Here is a 22,146-nt window from a genome sequence, read left to right on the forward strand (position 1 = left end):
TGCTTCTAATCTTAGGGGAAAAGTATTCAATCTTCATCCATCAAGTGTGATGTTACTTTGGGGGATTTCAGATGGGCTTTACTAGATTGAGAAAGTCCCCTTCTATTTTCAGTTTGTTGATCCTTTTCTCATTAAAGGATGTTAACTTCTGCATCCATGAAGATGATCATATAGTTCAATCCTTTATTTCATTAATGTAGTGTTATACTGCAATAGATTTTACCATGTTAAATCAATGGTAAATTCCTGAATATATCCCACTTGGTCATGTTATCCTCTTTTTATATGTTACTGGATTCAATTTTCTGGTATTATGTTGAGTATTTTTGTGTTGTAATAGAAAAGTATAACTTTAACCTGCACAAACACTTGCTAACAATGGGAAAACGTATCTAAAGGCATTTTAAGTGAAGCAGCTTCTAAGAGGTCAGGCAGAGGACAAGCAGACCCAGGCATACTAACATTCCGGGAACCAGCCGGTCCCAGGGACTCCTTATCTAGAGGCCACCTGGTAGACCCCAAGATTAAAAATGAGCTATACCTTATCGGAGTGCTAGCTTGTTAAGCCTAACCATAAATCTTAAGGTGCCACAGCTAATTGACAACTCAGTCTGTTATGAGAGTCTGTCTAAAAAAACCATATAAAAAGCTCTGGTATGGAAAGTTCGGGGCCGCTTATGTCCTGAAGACAAGGCATCCCCAGCATGCTGGTAATAAACTCCTCTTGCATGATTGCATCGGACTCTGTCTCGTGGTCTTTGTGAGGTGAGCCATCCCGACTTGTAGGGTTTGTGCACGGTGCACAGATCTTACAGTGTATGCATTCATAAGGGATATTGAACTGCATGTTTTGTTTCTTGTAATATCTTTGTCTGGTTTAGATATCAGAGTAATAATGAAACAGAGTAAGGCTAGGCCTGTGAACCAAACTGACTCCATTTTCCTTGCAGAGGACACTTTGTTACTTTTCCACTCCTCAGTCATGAGATCCCCAGGGCAAGTGATTACCCCATGGGCTGCCCTGAAAAAAACAGACTGAGATAAGAGAGGAAACGGATATTTACTGAGTTGCAAAACCCCTCCCCAAGGCTTGTTTACCATAACTGTAAAAGTTACAGATTAACCTTAAGACACCTTTAGGAATTCCCACCTGCACACAAAGCAGCAAGGTGACTGCTACAGTGACCCTCCTAGGGTAACAATGATGAACATCACTGCCATTTTGGACCTACTGAGCAAGTGCCCATAACACAACCAGGAAGAACTGAATGGACCACCTCAAGTGATGCTGGCCTGCCACCCCTTAACTCCTTTCCCTATAAAAGACCCTGAACAGCTCTCCTTGGGGGGCTAGCTTTACTGTCACAACTCCCCTTATGCATAAGTCTATCTCCTCTATTAATAAAACATTGCTTGCTTAACTGTTGGGTACATCATTTATTTCTTTGACTTTGGAATCCAAGAGCCTAATTTAATCACTGGCAAAAATTGGAAAGCTTTGGGCACCAGAGAAGACTCTAGCTGCAAGAGGCAAGTGGCCACTGGGACTATTTTGCTCCCATGTCTCTGCTGCTGATAGATCTCTCCTGGAGTCCCTGGCCTAAATTCTGACAAGACAATGCTTTATTCTCTTGACCTTTCTCTGATTTTCTGAGCCCCCTTCTGCTGTTTGGTTGGATTGTATCCACTACTATGTAGGTGCACCGTGGAGGGCTCCTGGCTATTCTTTGTTTCTCTGATTTAAATCTAGTCAATACTTTTCTTCTTTATGCTGAAAACAGTAGTGAAAACTGCTTTTATCACTTACTGTTAATGGAATAAGTCAGCCCGGCTGATTGTGATTAGGATAAACTGGACCCCACTGCTCCTGTTTTCTCTTTGTTTGCTTGGTTAGACATTCAGTTTACTGGTAATCTGAATAAACCTTCCAATCCTTGAATCAAATTTTGGACTTTCAGGTCATTTGTTTAATGCAAGAGGGCTAGCAGAGCCTGGCCTGCTGGTAACAATAATGGTATCATAGAATCATTTGGAAAGTATTTCCTACTCATATTTTTTGGAAGATTTTGTGTGTTTGTGGGAGATATTAATTCTTCTTTGAGCATACAAAAGATTTCACCAGTGAAACCATCTAGGTCTGGGCATTGTTGGAAATATTTTAAATACTAATTCAATTTCTTTATATTTAAAAGTTCTATTTGGATTTTATCTTCCTTCCTCAGTTACATATAACTCTATTTTTATAAACAGGTTGACATAAATAAAAACTGATAAATTTATTTCCAGCTGATCTGTACTACAAGAAATGCTAAAGGATTACTACAAGTTGAAGGCAAATGGTAGAAGATGTTAAATGCGTTTACATGAAGAAATGAAGACCCTGGAAATGTTGAAAAATTATGTTCTCTATTTCAAGCATAGAATGAATTTCATGCCCTAAATATTTCTTATACTGTTTTGAATGCTTACAAAAACAAAATGAATACCTAGATGGACAAAACAGAATATTCAACCAAAAGCTTTATTAGATTTTCATTAAAATAAAAGTACATTTGAAATCTATACATGCACATACTTTGTAAATAAACATAAAATGTATGAGACATTATGTGATAGAATTCCAATAATATAAATCATTTGCATAGAGCAATGTGTTTTAAAAATAGCATCAAAATGACAAAAGGTCTTTAGGTCTTTGCAGTATAGATAACATTATTTCCTCCCCTCATGTATGAAGTTGAAAGTATTTTTTAAATGCTCATTAAATAATCTAATAATGCAAACTATCACAAATAAATAATTACTAAAATAATCACTTGACTCGTATTGTCAAAACTGATGTCCTAAAAAAAAATTGCTTTCTGATGCTTTTTAAAAATTATGTGGCATCCCAGATGCTCACTGTGAAATAAATAAATAAATAAATAAATAAATAAATAAATAAATAAATAAACAAACAAATAATGTGCCAATCTTTGTTGTCAAATTGGCAGTCTATATAACTACTGTCATCCAAGAAAGCTCTAGATATATTACAATTAAATGCACTTTTATTAAAAATGAGTAAATAGCAAATTATATATAACTTCAAAATCAATAGGGGCAATTATTAGAGGACAAGAATAAGCAGTCTGGCATATACTTGCAAATATACGTGGTAATTTCAAATACAGGGAGGGTGTTTTTCTAGTTCTTAAAAATTTTAAGCCAGAGGCAAGAAAAACAACAAATACCTAAAGAGTTAGGTAACGTAGCATAGTAGAGACTCATTTCCCCAACTACTGGGAATATGAAGTCTTAACTGAGTCTCTGTTTGATTATTTTCTTGGCTACTGAGTGCTACCTTGCCCTAAATCAAATCCCCCTTCCAGGGGAGCCCACATCATGACTGCCTGATGCAGCTGTATATTTACTTGATTAACCCTGATTCAAGACAACTGCAAAGTGCCATCCAAGTTCCAGAGCTCCCCATATGTCTGGCTGGGGCTCTTGCTGCCACTATACCACAAATCGTTTTCTCCTTCATTCATTCACCTCACTAACATGCTGATCTTGAGAGTGATGGATTTTGGACGTGGACAGTGCCATTGTGGACACAATAAGCACCAGCACGAAAGAGCTGCAGGCCTCCTCTTCCACTCCAGCACCAAGCCCTTCCCCGCTTCCCTTTATGAGAAGCCTCCTGACTTAGAAACAATTTTCCAGCTTCTGCATTGGTGCAGTTCTCCACCCAGTTACATAGACCTAATGTCCCACCCCCCATACATTTTTATGCCCAAAGCTAATATAAACTCTCACAAACCCATTGTTGCTGCTGTCCATAGACCTAATGTCCCACCCCCATACATTTTTATGCCCCAAAGCTAATATAAACTCTCACAAACCCATTGTTGCTGCTGTCCTCCATTTTGAGTACAGCCTGGCAGATTTTCTTCCTTTAATAAAGGTTGAATGGTACCCGGCATCTTGGCTCACTTTCTTTCAGACAGCACAGTTGTATTAGTTTTCTTATACTACTATAACAAATTACCAGTAATTTAATGCCTTAAATCAACACAAATTTACTATCTCACATTGTTACAAAATAGATACGTTTCTCACAGGGCTGACATCAAGGTGTCCACAGGTCTCCATTCCTATCTGGAGACTCTTTGGAAGAATTTGTCGTGCTGCTTTTTCCAGATACAAGCTGCTCATTTTTCTTGACTCATGTCCTCGTCTCCATTTTCAAAGCCAGCAATGGAAAGTTGACTCCTTCTCATATGGTATTACTCTGACCTTGCTTTGTCATCACATGTCCTTTTCTGACTTTGAACTTCTCTTGTCCGTGGTCCTCTTTTAAGAATCCTTGTGATACTTTAGTCCCTCTATTTTAAAGTCAGCTGATTAGCAACTTTAATTCTGTCTGCAACCTTATTCTTCTTTGCCATGAAACTCCACAAATTCAGGAGTTAGGACACGAATATCTTTAGGGGGTCATTATTCTACCTACCACCACATCCAACTTGTTACATGCAAATCTCCATCTTGGGTTATCATTCTAAAAAACCTAACCACCAAATCACAATGGTTGCTTATCCAGGGTCCTTGAAGAGTCTAGCAAAGAATTGCAAGGGCAGTGGTGCTGATAACTCCAACATCCAGGGTCCAGCCCTTTACTGGCCCACTGCAAAAAATAAATAAATAAATAAAGAGAGAATCACAAAGGCAAAGAAAATCTCACTGTAAATGTCACCAAACATTCAAATATGATCCACAATATTTTTAAAAAGTTAGCAATATAATAAGAAACTATATAAAAGAGAATTAACAAGAAAATAGATCAGCATTATAAAACACATTGAGTTATCAGCATTAAAGAAATGAGAGAGAGAAACAGAGAGGGAAAGAGAGATGAAGATATGGGGGACGGTAGGGAGAAGCTACAACCATGAAGAAAACACAGGTTTTTATAAAAAGGATTGAACATACAAGTAGAATATTAAAGTGTTCAAAACTAATTATATTGAGAAGCAGAAAAATAAAATGAAACCTGCTGACAATCAAAATTTAAGAATAACTTAATAAATTTTCAGGATCACAGTAAAATGGATAAAGTGATGGGAGGGAAAAAAGTTAAAATGCATGAAAGATAAGGAGCTCAAACTTTAGTTTCAAATATTTACAGAAAGATATAGAAAGAAAGTTGATAAGGAAATGGTTAATAAAATAAAGGTTTGTACAGGCCAAAGGAAACCTTTCCCTTAGTTTTCTGCATGTTGTTTGAACATTAACTAACAAAAAAGGCAGATAAAGGGCTAACAAACTTTATTTTAACATGCACAGCATGGTGGAATCACAGAATAATTGCCCAATAACCCAGAGGAGTATAGAAGTTTATATGCCTTTCTTCATAGGAGAGAGAGGAAATGGGAGGTGTAGGAGTAAATGATTTTCAGAGCAAATAAAAGAACCCGAAGAAGAACGCGCCCTAAGACTGACCTAGGACCGAGTTTCTCGAGCTCTGTGGGAGGTGGTATCTCAGGCAACAGGAGGAAAGCGTGGCAGGCAAAGGCTGCTTTCTGCTGTGCAGATGAATAACAGCTGATCTGGGAGCTGCCCTCAGAAAAAATAGATGGTAGACAAGGGAGGGGGCCTCAAAAAGCCTAGCTATTTACTTCATTATGCAGATTTTTCTCTACAGATGCAAATCTCCCTCACAAAAGGCAGCTTTTTAGCTATTCCTGTGCTGATATGAAAAGAAACTAGAACCAAATACAGGTAGCAAGAATGTGTTGTGTCAAGGAGATGGTGGCAACCGGGGAGACAGATAAGATAGTCAGCTTGCCTGAGAAATGCATTCTGAAGAGGCAAGCCGCACTTAGTTTTTTATAATCACGAGAAGGGGGAAGGGCAAAGGAGAGAGAAAGAAAGCCCTGCCTAATCACTTTATCAGTTTTTCTATTGGTTGTACATGACTTGGAGATTTGGGATTGTTACTAGGTTATATCCTACATGTTAGGAGCTAGGTTATTTTATGGTTTGTTGGTGCCATTGACTCTGCTTCTAAGTAAAAATGGTTTTATGATAAAGTATTCCAAGACAGGTGGATGTGATTACTGACTTATCCCAGATCTCCCAAGGCACTGTAATATAGGTGACCTGTTCAGAGTAGCTTTTTTTTTTTTTTTTTTTTGTTGTTAATATACACCTTGAACTATGTCGAAGAGCTATAGTTTGGGTTAAAATATTTTCCTTTTCTTCAGATTGAAAAACTCTTAGAAGTAATGGATGCATAGAATTTCAGAATGTAAGGCCTTACTGAATACTGAACATTACTTTCTTTTAAATTATAAATCTAGACTCAATATGATGAAATTTCAGAACATCGAAATGCTTTCCAAAGAACAGAGAAAAAAAATCCTTCAGAAGTGAAAAACATGACTTGTATCATTTGTCTCATTAACAGCACTGGTTGCTAGGAACAAAAAAGTTAACCAAAAATTCAGAGAGCTGATGTAATAAAACTTTGTTCAAAAATCCTATAAATGTTTGTTCTATTATTGAATTATGAGGGCAAATGAAGACCTGCGTATACATTAAATTGTAATCAATTATTACCAGAGCAAGGGGCAATTGACTGTGAAAAAGGGATTGCTGTGGCCTGCAGCAGGGCTGGGGTGGGGAACACAAGACATTCTCCATGAGGTTGGATGAATCTAAGAACAAAAAGTATTCGTGAAGACTTGTTAGAAAAATAAGTTATTAAAAATATACATTAGCAAATAAAAATGGTAATTTAAAATGTTTAGTTTCAATTTTTCCCCTGAAGTTTCAATAATTCGAGTCTATAAAACAAACTGATAGATTAACAGGAAAAAATAAAACCAAAACAAATTTTATTATGTACACACCTGTGCACAGGTGTCATACAAAGTGTGAAAACTCCAAAAAAGGGCCAGATGGCTGAAGGTCTTATATCATCCTGAGTTTACAGAAAGAAAAGGGGGTTGGAACATGGCAAGACAGGCTATAGCAGGGAGAGGAAAGGAAAGGACTGAGGCATTGTGCAGCTGAGACCTCACAGGAAACAGCTTTCTGAAACAACAGGGTAGACTGTGGTAGATGTTTCCCTGTCAGACTCAGTCTCTTTCTCCTGTGAGTTACTCTTTGCTCCATCCCACAAGAAAGAGAGCCTCAGAGAAAGCCTAGCTGTTTATTTCACCAACATAGACTTTTCTCTACAGATGAAAGTCTCTTCCACAAAAAGCAGCTCAGCAAGGCTATTTCTGTCTGCACATCTTCTGAACAGCCATCTCCAAATATGTCAAAGAAGTTTAGTTTTATCAACAACATGAGAGAGATGGATACAGAAGAAAAACAGAAAAAGGTAAGAGGTCTAATATTTTTGCTCGTTCTGTGGGAAAGCAAAATATTGTGGCCCAAAATATAATTCTTTGACCTATTATAAGATAGCTAAGTCAGGGAGACTGGAAAATCAAGATTAGCTAAAAGGTTGTTTTCTTACGGAGGGAAATTTATGTCTGTGTGTGCAAACAGCCAGCTTCCTCTAAGGCCCTCCTTTGGCTCCTATTTATTCTTTCTGAAGACAGCTGCTAGTTTACCTGAAATACTTTCATCTGCATAAAAAGACCACCCTTGCTTAACTTTAACTTCTACTTTCTTTTACCAGTGATGCCACCTCCCCCAGATCTCCTGAGACACCTGCTCTCAGGCCATTGTTCTGGGACTTGTATCTCCCCACCTTCTCTCCCTCTTATGAACTGAACACTGGAATATAAGCTTTGCATGCCATTAGATTATTGGGAAATTACCCTCTTGTGATTCCCCCGTGCATTGTCCTCTCCCAGCATGTTAAAATAATAAAATTTAGTATGCTTTTTCTTCATGTTAGTATGAATTTGTTAGTGATTTTTAGTGAAACTTTAGGGATGAAGAGGAAGTTCTTCCCTTAGCCTCTACAGTTCAGCATAGAATAGTTACAAATTAGTTTTATTAGAAAGCAAAAAGTGAAATTAGGAAAGTTAAAACTGTAATAATACTCACTAGAAGAAGAGGTATAGAATATGCAACTTTCAAACATCATTGGAGAGGAGGTTTTGAAAAATGAAACTAAATGAAATAACAGAAAGCATAAAAGTGAGAAAAAAGAAAAGTAACAGAATGTAAAATATTTAAAGTTAATTAAAAACAAAGATCAAGAAGCAGAAATATCTTCTGATTAATTATAACCCTGATACCTAATGATTCTCTCTTTTTTTGTTGTTTATTTAGATGGCTGACCAGTATGGGGATCTGAACCCTTGACCTTGGTGTTATGAGCACCAAGCTCTACTGAGCGAGTAAACTGCCAGCCCAATGATACTTAAAAATTCTACTACAAAGTGTAAAACCTGGATAAATTAACTTAAAAATGTACAAAGTAGTATATACAAGCATGTGCAGCATATTTTCTAATTTAAAAATAATGATAATATAAATATCCATTAATACATGAACACATAAATAAAACAACAGTATTTTAATCTATATAAATAAACAAAAATGATCTCATAAAAATACCCTGATTGGTTGTAAAACTAAAAATTGTATTGTGATATCAGAAAAACATATCAGAAGAACGTATCAGACTTTGCCTCTGGAAAAATAGGAGAGAAATCTGTTGAGGCAGTGTTAAAGGTGATTTTAATATTAATGCTATGTGTATTTTATCAGGCATTATCTTTGAGGTGAGAGCAATGTAAAATGTTTTTAATTGTTAGTCACAGAAAAAAAGATATTTGGTTTTTTTTCACTTTAGTTTCTTTTTTTTTTTAAACAGCCTGTGTGTGTGTGTTTGTGTGTGTGTGTGTGTGTGTGTGTGTGTGTTGTATGGATGTGACAACTTTGATGATACAAAAGGTGTTGTTTGGTCTCTGGAAATCTAATTAAATCAATTAAGCCTTCAGTCTCGTGTAAAACCTGGCTTTTATAGTTTGGTCTGACGTTTCTATATTAAGGTCTGCAGGAGAACTAGATATAAATCATGGGCGTAGGAGGACAGGCTGTGGATTTGAGGATGAAGTATTTATGGGTCAAATGGACAGTGAGAGAACAAAACTAGAAAGCAAAGGCCAACATATGTCACATAGATAGAAAAAATATACTTAAGTAGATTACAAGTCCACACTGAATTCAGAGAGGCAATCAGTGACAAGTTAGTATTCACATTACTATGGAAAAGTTCAGAAATTATATGTTTATTGTGGCGATCATTGCACTAAGTCTTATGTATTTGGCAGATGAGTTCACATCAAGCTACAGATTAGGCAATAATTTTTTTGAACTCATAAATTTTACTTAATAAGAGCACAACAGACTATGCACGTTCCACACAGCAGGAATTTGTGTTAGTTTGATTTGTTGATTTGTCATTAGAAATTAGAATAATTTAAGACATACAATAGACACAAAACGAACATAAATTAAATAAAAAATCAAATAATTGCATAAATAAATGAATGTATGAATTAAAAAAGAAAGAAAATAAATTGTTTAAAGAACTAGTTTAGAATATCAAATATCCATGTCCACATAGCTATAATCCCAGAAAAAAAGAGACCCAGTATAATATGTTCTTTCTCCAGAAAAGAAGCAGCCTTATGCTATCAAAGCCTCATGCAGGGAGAAGCAACCCAGATTTCTCCCAAGATATCTCGTCCAGGATAGTCCATTAGTCTTTGAACTTGAGATACAATGAAGTTTCTGTAGGTCTTAAAATTCATTTCTTAGCATGCAGGAAGAAACAAACTTGTATCACAAACAAAGACCAATAAGCAAAAAAACAGATGTTTATTAAGACAAGACCATATGAATATTCCTAAAAGAAAAAAAAATCCTTGATAAATAAATATGGTAAGAGTTTTATTTTTTGGTAAACAAAGAGAGCACTTGCTCTCTTATCTGTTTAGTTCTAACGCCATAAATGATGGGGTTGAGAGAAGGTGGGATAACCAAATAGAGATTGGCAATAAGAATGTGAACGTAGCGTGGTATGTTGTGTCCAAAGCGATGAGTGAGGAAAGAGAAGACTGACGGGATATAGAAAACACAGAGGACCCCAACATGAGAGCCACAAGTCCTGAGGGCTTTTAGCCGAGCATCCTGTGTTGGGAGGTGGAAGACAGCACGGAGTATGTAAACATATGAGATGCCAATAAGGACCAAGTTCAGAAGGAAGAGGGAGACAACAAAGAGCCCATAGATAGCATTGATACGGATGTTTCCACAGGACACTTTTGCAATGCCCATGTGCTCACAGTAGGAATGAGCTATGACATGAGCCTGACAAAAGGGCAAGCGGTAGATGAGATAGATCATGGGAAGTGTCAGCAGGACTGGACGAATTAAAATGCACATACTAATGCCCATTAGCACTCGGGAAGTCAGGATGGTCGTGTAGCGTAGTGGAGCACAGATGGCCACATAACGGTCAAAGGCCATGGCCAGTAAGACATCACCTTCTATTCCTGTAAAAGAATGGATTAAAAACATCTGAACCACACAAGCTCCAAAGTTAATCTCGTGAGCATCAAACCAGAAGATTCCCAGCATGCGGGGCACAGAGCTTGTAGAAAGCGCCAAATCAATAGTTGAAAGGATGGCCAGAAAGTAGAACATGGGCTCCCGGAGGGTCTGTTCTGTCTTGATGACTATGAGAATTGTAGCATTGCCCAGCAAAGCCACAAGGTAAACAGAGCAGAAAGGCAGAGAGATCCAGACATGAAATTTTTCCAGACCTGGGATTCCAGTGAGGAAAAATGTGACTGGGTGAAAAGTGCTCCTGTTGTGAGAAAACATCCTTTCAAATGACAGCGTAGGAGAAGTCATCACTCCTAAAAGGGAGTCAAGGGAAGGGAGAGAAGGAAAAGATTGAATAAGAGGTTGGAATGAGAATGACTAGGTCAGTATAGAAGTGCATAGCTAAAATGAAAAGGTTCATTATTTGGACATTCATGTTAATGTACATTTCAATCTAAATTGAATCAGTCATTTGAGAAGGTCAGTCTCAAGAAATTTAATCATGCTAATATTTTAGGGTTGATTAGCAAATCCATTGCAGAATTCTAATATATCGCACTTGATATTAATTTAAGTATGGAGTAATTTAACATATCCCGTATCCTTTGAAAATCCTCTGATTGAAGAGTGACACAAAAAATAAAGGATAGATGTGCAAGAGGAACACAGACATGATAAAAAGGAGACAGAGAGACAAGAAAGTAAAGTCACACGAACAAATGAATGAGAAACTTCCATTATCAGAAACTATAAAAATTCTTCTATTAATTCTTTAATTATTTATTGACAGAGAAAAAACAGAGATCAAGCCTAAATCTTGTCAAAAACACAGAATCAGAATATGAGAAATACGGATACCACAATCATAAGCACAAATGCTCTGAGTTGTACCCAGCAGCAGTCACAGGCTGGGTCATACACCTCCACACATGAAAGAACTCAGAGAGAGAATAATAAACCTTCTGGAAATTTTCACTGATGTCTCTGTTTTCTCAAGACCATCCCATTTTATGGGAATTCATTTTCAGGTGTTGTGGTGGTGGTGGTTTCTCGTGGTATTTGAAGGCATCCTTCACTCTCACTCTATATCAGCTCCTCTGTGAATATGTACTGATTTCACTACTGCGAAGAACTAGCACATATTGTTTCTTTCCTCTTCCCTGATTAAGTCACTGGAAAGGTGGGTAGAGAACAACCTAGATGTTTTGGATAGTTATAGACCTAGGGAAAGCATTTTTCAATTACACCAAACTATGGAATAGCCCAGTCTAATTGATGAGAGAACAACTTTTTATGACTATCAAAAGAAAATAGAGAAGTGTCCCTTGCAATGTCTTCAAAATGATGGAGAACAACCAGGGCACTCATGAGCTCAAATAATTGAATTGGCTGTCTGTGGGTCTCTAACATGAGGCAAACTGGTTCAAGATCAGAACGAAGTCGCACGCACTCCTGCTTTATTATTCATATAGCTCCATATTACTGATAATATATCAAAGTGGGAAATATCACAGCGAAAAAACAAAATAAATGTTATTTTCATTCTGAAGTTAGAGGAGAGAGAGTAAGAGAAGAAAGGGAGAAACACCCATACTGTGCAATGACCCCCTTAGTTGTGTTTTCCTTTTATTTATTTAATTATTTATTTATTAGAATTGAAATGTCCAGCTAATTGCCATTGCCTAGAAGCAGATGTTGGCCAAGAAGTAACCCTCTGGACACCCTGATGCCCACCTTGGAGTCAGCTCTAGAAGAGCAGTCTCAATACATTGGCACTACTCACCTTAAACTTTCACATTGTTGCTATTCATTTTACTCTTTATAACCTGAAGTAAATGCACAAAATATAATTATAAATCAACTATGCAATTACAGTGTACACATCTTTAAATTCCTTGAGTCATCCAGATAATGTTAGGGATACTGGGTCTATATTTAAATCTTACAAGGAATTTTTATCCCCCCAAATCTGTAATTGGAATACATGATATATGTAAAGCTCAGCAATATCACTCACCTTTGATCATCTCTTATTCATTTGAATATAACGCTTACCAAAGCAGGAGAAAATTCAACTGTGATGTTTCTTTCTGCCAAAGTAATAGTGACTCAAGGAGAATATCAAGCAGCATAACTCTATGTCTCTGTTGTTTTTGTACAATCCAAGGAGACTGGTTATATACTAAGGCTATACCTATTCAGAACATTGGGGAAAGTAAGTTAATTCCGTGTTCCACAGTAAATGACACCATGGGATTGAATCCTCTGAGGTTGCTGACTAAAGTTTTAGCTCTGACTTAGGGAAACAGAAGCCGGGGAAAAGTGATGTTGATAGAATGTACACACAAGAGAGGTGCATATGTAGGAGCAGTAGCACATAGATATTGTCATTTTTATGTGGCATAATGATACATACACTTTACCTCCCTCTAAGTGAAATTTTGCTGCCAAATTCTATGGATTTTTCTTTTCTGGATAAAATAATACCTGATCCATATGAAATACCTAAGTTAAAACATAGTGTCCTGGCATTGGAGATTCCATTTTCCGGTTTAGCTCTCACTATTCCCCTTCATTGACCATGTTTTCTAGGTTCATTGAAAGTTTAGTCTGAGGGTACACATCCATGAGCCTTTGGTCACACTGTCTTCTGTCCCATGGTTGTTAGTTGCCAAGGTTTTATATCTATATTACAGTGGCCACACGGATAAGTGAGTGGTAAAACTATCCAGTCATGAAGTTAGTTTGCCTCAGGTCACACACCGGATTTCTCATGTACTGACTGTGTCGCCTTCAGTGATTTACTAATCATCTCTATGGCCCAGTTTCTCAACTGAAAAATTTGAGGATAGTAATAGTGTCCAGAGCATATAGTATTGTTAAGGAATGAATAAAGTAGTGAATGTAATATAATTAAAACAATATTGGTACATTTAAAAAATTAATAAAATTTAGTTTTTGTGATCATAGAATTCAGCACCTTTGTATACCTTGGACCTATACAAACCATACTGAAAAATATCTTATGCCACTAATTCTATAACATGGGGTGTGAATGTTGTCATTTATCTGAAACATTTTATTCCCCATTTTTCATTCAAATGCATTCATATTTATTATTTTTGTTATCACTTTACTACACACTTGAGCAGACATCTTTAACAATGTAATGACACAGTCTGCTGCTTTGCGTTGCTTCGCCCCCCACGGATTTGTCATCCCACTTCCCCTAGGTGACGGAGATGCGAAGGATTACTCAAAGCCCATCTGTTCTGAGCAGTGAGAGACCCTGAGGTGGTTAATCTCCTGGAACCCTCAAGAGAGAGGCATTCCTTCCTTGGGAAATTAACACCAAATCAGGGTTCTCTTCCTGCATTTATTTTCCAGACCAGGAAGTTACAGGAATAGAGCAAAGTTGGGGTTATAGTTTAACAATATAGCCTGGTAACTTTCAGTGAAACAAGCCAGATGACATTCCAGTAGACAATTAAGTGGTCCTATCAACAACAGTTTGATCTTAGCAAATATTCCTTCTTAACAGCATTTTCTCAGTATCTTTACACAACAATCAGTAACTAGTCTGTCTTTGAGCCAGCAACCTGCTGTGCCACAATCCTTATCTTGCAACAGAGACTTATAGCATGAGGGAAATTTCCTGTCCTTGCAAGGTCAATATTTGAAACTGCAAGGCTTTGGAAAACCAGGCCCTGTGAAGTACATATGCTTTATAGTATATTCCACAACAGTCGAGTATAAGATCTAAAGCACAGACTTGAAAGCATGAAATTAACTGCATAACCTGACTCTTTTCTCTTTCTAGCTAAATGACACAAGCCTTATATTTGAATCTCTAAAAGTTTAAAAATCCACGCATATATGAATTTATATGTTCATGAACATGCAACTGCTAGTTCAATCAGTGTTAATTTTAGAACATGAGCCGACAAATATTATTCAAGTGCATGTCCCTTTTTCTGTGTGTTGTGAATGCAGAAGCATCTATGAAGAGTTGCTGATAGAAGTCTCGGGACAAGAGGGGCTGGCCAGTTAGCTCAGTTAGTTAGAGTGTGGTGATGACAACACCAGGGTCATCTGGAGTTTGATCCCTGTGCCTGCCGGATGCCAAAAAAGAAAAAGTCATCTCAGGACTTTAACAGGAGCAGGTCTCAGAATCTAAAGGAGTCACACATGTCACCTCTGAAATCTTGGTGACAAAATATCAGACCAACTTCTTGATGATAAGGAACTCAGACTAGCATATTTACTTTTTTTTAAGGTGAAATAAAATTTTCCTTAATGTTTAGGTAAATTAAGTAAGATCAGGGTTTTCTTTTAAATTCATTTACAATTTAAAGTGTCCTAAAGATGTATATTTAACCAGTGTTCTCCTGTTATCCTACTGTTCCAACAAGGACAGCTCATATTTAATGTGTCATTGAACAAGAAATATGTGCAAGGTATGTTCAAAGTGTTTTTTGCATGTTAACCTATTTAATCTTCACAAACACTCTATGAGATAGATACTAGGCTTAATCCCAAAACACACATGGAAACCTTGAGCCACGGATAATTTTGTTAACTTTACCAAGTATTCATCTAGTAAGTAACAAATGTGGAATGTGAACCCAAATGTCTGATTCCAAAATCTATGCTATTAATCAATATACTAGTCTACCTGTTCTTTCTGCTTTTGAACATTAAGCTTATTTTATGTTTCAACATGCATTTTGAAGATTACAGAAAGTTGTTTATTCCTTGCTTTTAAAAGACAGTGTGATAGTCTCTGTTGACAAATTGGCAGTCAACATAACTATTGTCATTTTACCCCACAGCTCTAGCTATATTAAAATTGATATTAAAATAAGTGAATCACGTATACACACTTACACACACACACAAGAGGGGACTTCAAAAGTTCATGGAAAAATGGATTTAAAACATAACATAAATCTTTATATGAATTTTTTGAAGACCCCTCATATAGATACACACAAACACAGACACACACAAACACACACACACACACACACACACACACACACACACACACACACACACACACACACACACACACACACACACACACACACACAGAGTATATATGTAATTTGAAAATCAATAGGACTAATCATTAGAGGAAAAGAATAAGCAGTCTAGCATACACCTACAAACAGAAGGAGTAGCTAAATTTTAGATACAGGGATGAATATGAATGTTTCTCTAGTTCTTGAGGTTTTCAAACCAGAGGCAAAGAAGAACAATAGGCAAATTCCTAAAGAACTGGAAAGAGTTACACAGTAGCATCTCTACCACACAAAACCCATATACCGGAAGAATTTGGTGGTGAATGCCATGGTGTGCCACTCATATCCCCCTTACAGGTCTGAAGTACTTAATCCTCCAACTAGCAAACTACTGGGAATGTGACCCAGAAGTCTTAACTGCATCTCTCTTTGGTTCTTCTCTTGGCTAATGAGTGCTCCCTTGCCCGAAATCAAATCCCCCTTCCAGGGGAGGCCTCATTATGAATGCTTCATGCAGCAGTATAAAGGTTTACCTGACTCACCCCAATTCAAAACAACTGCAAAGTGTCATCCCAGTTCCAGAGCTCCCCGTATGTATGGCTGGGGCTTTTGTTGCCACTTGTGCAGACACAGAAAACCATTCCACAAAATATAGCACTTTGGCATCCTGAGTGCTTTGAAAATTAAAAGGTCTCTGAAATATACCTGAGAATCAAGGTCTCTTTCACCTGGTCTTGCCCCTCTCACCTAAAGGCAGGAAGAGAATTTCTCAAGGAACTTCTTATTTGACTAAGAAAACTTGTTTCCAAAAAAAAATCAGCTGTCTTAAGACGCCCCTCCTTAGGATTCCCATCAAGTATCAGAAAAATGATCAAACTCTAGAAGAACTGAAGAGACTGAGAGGAAACAGCATCTGGACAGACCTTTTCACAAGATAATATCTGTTTATCAGGCTCATTTAAATTTTGTTCCATCATTTAATGTTCCTCAAAAGAATTCTCCTCATTTCTCCTCCCTACCCAACCCTATAAAGAATGGGGTAGAGGTTTCTGTACCCCATTGGGTTATTGGATTATCACCCTCTTAAAATTCTTCAATGCATTGTCCCTGCCTAGCTTGGTAAAATAAAATTTGTTATGCTCTTTCTTCATATTACTCTGAAGATGTCAGTGATTTTTAGTGAATCTTTAGAGGAGAAGAGGCAGGTTTCCCTTGGCCCCTGTAGTCGATTGAATTATGTCCCCCCAAAATTCACTGAAGCTTGAAATTTGTTCCCCAGGCTTTATGTATTAGATATTTAGCCCCCACTGTGAGTGTTAGGAGGGTGGGAATCCTATTATGGTAATTGAAAGGCAGAGCCTTGAAGAAGTGATTGAATTGTAGGACCGTGTGGTAGTGAATGGATTAAAAACGGTGATCAGAGACATGGTTCTGAGGGCTTTAAAAGAAGAGGAGAGTTTGTCTTTCTCTCTCTCTCCTGCTCTCTCTACTTCCACCATCTTGCAATATAAGACCCCTGGGACACTGTAGCCACCACCAGATGGACTTTGGACTTTCCAGCTTCAGAAACTATAAGCAATACATTTCGTTTTCTTTATAAATCACCTAGTCTCAGGTATTTTGTTATAAGCAACAGAAATGGACTAATTCAGCCCCTCCACACTACATCAAGAATCATTTTCTCTCTCTTCCTTCATCTACTTCACTAACATGTTGATATTGAGAGCACAGATGTATTCATTTTCTAATGTTAGTGTAATAAGTTACCAGAAATTTAGTGCCTTAAATTAACACAAATCTACTGTTTTATAATTCTGCTGGCTAGAAAGCTGATGTTTCTCACTGGGCTAAAAAACAAAATGTTTGCAGGGCTTATTTCTCTATGGAGATTTTATGGAAGAATCTGTTGTGTTGACTTTGCCAGCTTCTATAGCCTGCTCACATTCCTTCACTCATATCCTCTCCTCCGTTTTCAAACCCAGGAATGGAGCATTTATTCCTTTTCATAGGGTATTACTCTGCTCTTTTTCTGCATCAACTGTCCTTCTGTGACTCTGATCCTTCTGTGTCCATTGTCCACTTTTAAAGATTCTTGGACTTGCATTAGGCCCATCTGGGTAATCCAGGATACTTTCCCTACGTTAAAGTCAGTTAATTAGAAACCTTAATTCTCTCTTCAACCTTACTCCTGTTTTCTATGAAACTTAACATATTCACAGATTACAGATATTAGAGCAAGGATAACTTTCGGGTTTTATTATTCTACCTACTGCTAAATCCACATAAGCTTGTTACATGAAAATCTCTGTCTCATATTATGCATTCCAAAAAACCCAACCTGGAAAGACTGCTTAGTCAGGGTCTTTGAAAAGTCTAACAAAAAATTACAAGTGCAAGAAGAAGCTCACAGTAAGTAGTCACCAATGTTCAAAGATTATTCACAACATTTTTTAAAAATGCATATATATATATGCATATGTATATATATGTCACAAGAAACTATAAGATGGAATTAACTAGACCCCTATTCAAGATTTTAAAATATATGTAGTTAGCAACCTTAGAGAAGTGTGTGTTTGTGAGAGAGAGAGAAAGAATTATAACCATGAAGAAAGCATAGGTTTTTATAAAAAGGATTACACATAGAATATTAAAGTGTTGAAAAATAATTATAGGTGAGGAACTGAAGATTATAATATAAAATGCTGATAATTAAAATTGTGAGTTTTAAGATATATTTTTATCAGCACAGTAAAATGGATAATGTCACAGAAGGAAAGAAAGCTAAAATACATGGAAAAAAAGATAAGCAATTCAAACTTTATTTTTAAATATTTACAGAAAAACATGGTAAGAATGTTGGGAAGAAAATGTTAAAGAAATAAAATTTGAAAAGCTTCTAGAAGTGAGGCCAAGCAAGCATCTCATCCCTGGGAGCCTTGCTCAGATTCCCTTCCTCTAAGACAAAATGGAATCCTTAAGGCTCAAAGCACTGGGAAATCTAAAACCATTAGCTTATCCTTAAACTAGAAAAATGCATACAGAAGCCAAAGAACCAAATAAACAGAAAGGAATAATAGATTAACAATAATCCGCCATATGTGTCAGAGTCACAAAATATTTCTGTTCTCTTAAGGTCCAGTGATAACATGTCTGATTCATATCTGTAAGATATTTTCCAGGAACTTGGAGACACACAAGTGGAGGAGAACTGAGACCCCTGGCTGACCACAGTCATGTAGACACCAGATGGACCAGATCCAAGTGATGATTACTGAGATTTCAAGAATATCCTATGATTACACAAGTTTCAACCAATCAGAGCTGTCCAAGAGCTGATCATGCACCCCGAAGTCTGTATCCATAACTTTTATCAATAAAAACATTTGCTTGTAAGCCATCAGAAATTTCAGCCTTTAGTCTTGGCTACCTGTTCTACTTGCTTGTCACATTGCAGTAAGTGCCAGCTGTCCTTCACTGCAAAGTTGGTGATCAACGTTCATCTCGGCTGTGTTATCAGGTGAGTGGACCCAGGTTTGATTAGATAACAAAAGCAATGGAGACAGAGCTTCATAACTTAAGAACCAACTGAATATGAAACATAATTTTTAAAAATTATAAAACCAGACTCAATATGATGAAATTTAAGAACAACAAAAACAAACATTCCTTCCACAGAACAAAAAAAAAAGCTTTTCAAAAGAGTGAAAAAAAATGATTGGCATCATTTGTCTCATTAATAGCACTAGTTGCTAAAACAAAACAATAAAAACTAAATAATAAATTCAGGAAGTTGATTGAATATAAATTTGTTTTAAAATTGTATTAATTTTTTTTGTGTGTGTGATTTTAAATAAGAGTGCAGATCAGACATAATTAGACATAAAAACAGAATGAATTATTACCAGAACAAGGGGATTGCAGTTGGCAGCAGGGCTGGGGTGGGGAATACTGTATGTACCCAGAGAATGGGTGCATCACAGAGAAAGAATATATTCATGAAGATTTTTTGCTGAAATGCATTTTTAAAAGTATATATTATGAAATGAAAAGGTCATTTGGTACTTGTTTTTTTAGTCTGGAAATAAAATTCCAGATAATAATGTCAACTGAAATTAGGGCTTTTGAGGCAGAAATAATTTGTAGACTTTATAGGGAGCCAAATGGGAAAATCAACTCAGGAAACACCATCTGACACAGAGTCAAAGAAGTACTCTGAGATCTATTACAAATAACAAAGTTTTTATACATAGTAAAAAGGCTGAAGAAAGCTGAAACAAAAAACAAAATTCGTAATGGTCACTTCAAAGTTGCTTTTGTTGTAAGGTGGAGACAGGGAGAAAGAACAATAGGAGAATAACTCATTAGTTAACATAGGGTTACTTAAGACTAACTCTTTTGTGCAGGATTAAAGCAGAGAGAACTTCATTATCATATCTACTGAAGATTTAAATTGGCCTGTCTGAGAAATTGGCTGTTATCTCTTTCTCCAAACTTTTCAGGAAATTAGACCACAACCTAAGTGACATGAAACTTAGCAGGGATGACTCCATTTGATATTTAGTCTGGTCTTTGGGGGCCTAGGGAAGGAACTTAGTCCAAAACTATGGTATCCTTTATTACCTATTTAACAATAACAATATAAAAGGAATGAATGCAGAGGAAAAACAGAAAAAGATAAAAGAGGGCTAATATTTTTTTGTTAAAAGTAGAGTAGTTACAAATTAATTGTACTCGAAAACAGAAAGTGAAAACAGGAATGCAAAAATTTTAATAATACCCAGTGAAAGAATAGGTATAGAATACGTGATTTTCAAACATCAGGGGAGAAGGTTTTGAAAAGGGGAACTAAATGAAATAATGGAAAGCATGAAAGTTAGAAAAAAGGAAATTATTAGATTATGTGAAATTTTGAAAATATTAAATAAAAATAAAGATCAAGAAAGCAGAAATATACTCTAATTGATTATAATCTGGATACCTAATGATTCTACTTTAAAATATAAAACCTAAATAAATTACCATACAATGTAAAACATGCTGCAAGGACGTACAGCACATTTTCTAAATTAAAATTAATAATAAAATGGCATGAAAATCTATTAATAGTTGAATAATTAAATAAACTCAATGTTATAAAACAAAACGAAAGTATTCTGATTTATATAAATTAATGAAAATGATCTAATAAAAATACTATGGTGGTAGAACTAAAAACTTGCACTGTGAAATCAGCAAAGCAAATGATAGACTTTACCTCTGGAAAATAAGAGAGAAACTGTACTGGAGCAGTGTTAAGGGTGATTTTAATTTTAATGCTGTATGTGTTTTATTAAGCATTATCTCTGAGATGGGTGTAATGTTATAAATTGTTAATTCTGGTTTTCAGGAACAAAGATACTTGTTATATTTTTAATACAAAACAGTCTATAAAGGATAAAATAATTAAAATTTGAAAAACAACAACAACACTGTGACAAGTTTTATGATGCAAAAGTATATTGCTTGGTCTTCAAAATTTTATTATTAAATCAATTGAATTGAAAGCCCAGAGTCTCATATGAAAAGTGGTTATTCATAGCTTAATGGGCAGCTTCTATATTAAAGTCTATGGGACAACTAGAGATACATCATGGGTCTAGGATGAGAAGACTTAGGTTTTGAAACAGAGTATTTTAAGATCAAATGTAGAACAAAACTGGTTAAAGTGACAGGCAAGGGCCAGCATATATTACATGGATAGAAAAACTTTAAGAAACTAGACTACAACAAAACAACACTGATGTTTATCTTATGGGCCTAAAGGCAGACATCCAATTACTATTAGTGTTAGTGAGAAATAGTTTTGAAATTAAGTTTGTTTTGACTATCACTTAACTGAGATTACATATTTGGCAGACAGTTCCATATCAAGCAACAGATTTGGCAATGATTGTATTGAAACCATGAATTTGGCTTTCTAAACATAAGCCTGGCAGGCTGAAACATCTGTATTAATCTGGTTCCTTGATTTATCCCCAGCAGTTAGAAGGATTCAAGATATACAATAGGCACACAATGAAATGTAAATTAGAGGAATAATCAAATGCATGAATTCATGAGTAAATGAAAGAAGGAAAGAAAACAAAACTAAAGACAAAAGAAAAAGAAAGAAAGAATGATTAAAGAGGAGGAAGAAAGAATGAAGTAATAGACTTGTAAAAAGAAACAAATTTCTGGTGCCACATATCTTTAATTACAGAACACAAATGACTCAGTATAACATGGTGTTTCCCCAGAAAAGAAACAGCCTTACGCTGTCAAGGGTTCTGAGTATAAGGTCATCCAGGCAGAGGCCACACAGCTCTCTTCCAGGAAACCACTTCCAGATTAGTCCATCAGCTTTTGCACTTCAGCTAAAATGAAGTTTCTGCAAATCTTAGAACCCATTAGTCAATACAAACTAATTTGTATTGCAAGTTGGCAACTATAAGGTGAAGATCAGGGCACATTCCTTCAGGCAAGAACTTATGAATCTTCCCAAGAGGATCAAAATCCTTAGTGAAGGAAGATGAACATAATC

At 36.2% G+C, this 22,146-nt stretch overlaps 1 protein-coding gene across 1 annotated transcript; it reads right to left on the bottom strand.

The window, feature by feature from the left end:
* Window positions 1-9,903: 9,903 nt before the first annotated feature.
* LOC103605108 (olfactory receptor 52J3) lies at window positions 9,904-10,839 on the bottom strand. The gene has a single exon (XM_008589690.1). The coding sequence runs from the start codon at window positions 10,837-10,839 to the stop codon at window positions 9,904-9,906; it is 936 nt and encodes a 311-aa protein (XP_008587912.1).
* Window positions 10,840-22,146: the final 11,307 nt, after the last annotated feature.

This window comes from Galeopterus variegatus, unplaced genomic scaffold (assembly GCF_000696425.1).
Source record: "Galeopterus variegatus unplaced genomic scaffold, G_variegatus-3.0.2 Scaffold5594, whole genome shotgun sequence".
Taxonomy (NCBI): Eukaryota; Metazoa; Chordata; class Mammalia; order Dermoptera; family Cynocephalidae; genus Galeopterus; species Galeopterus variegatus.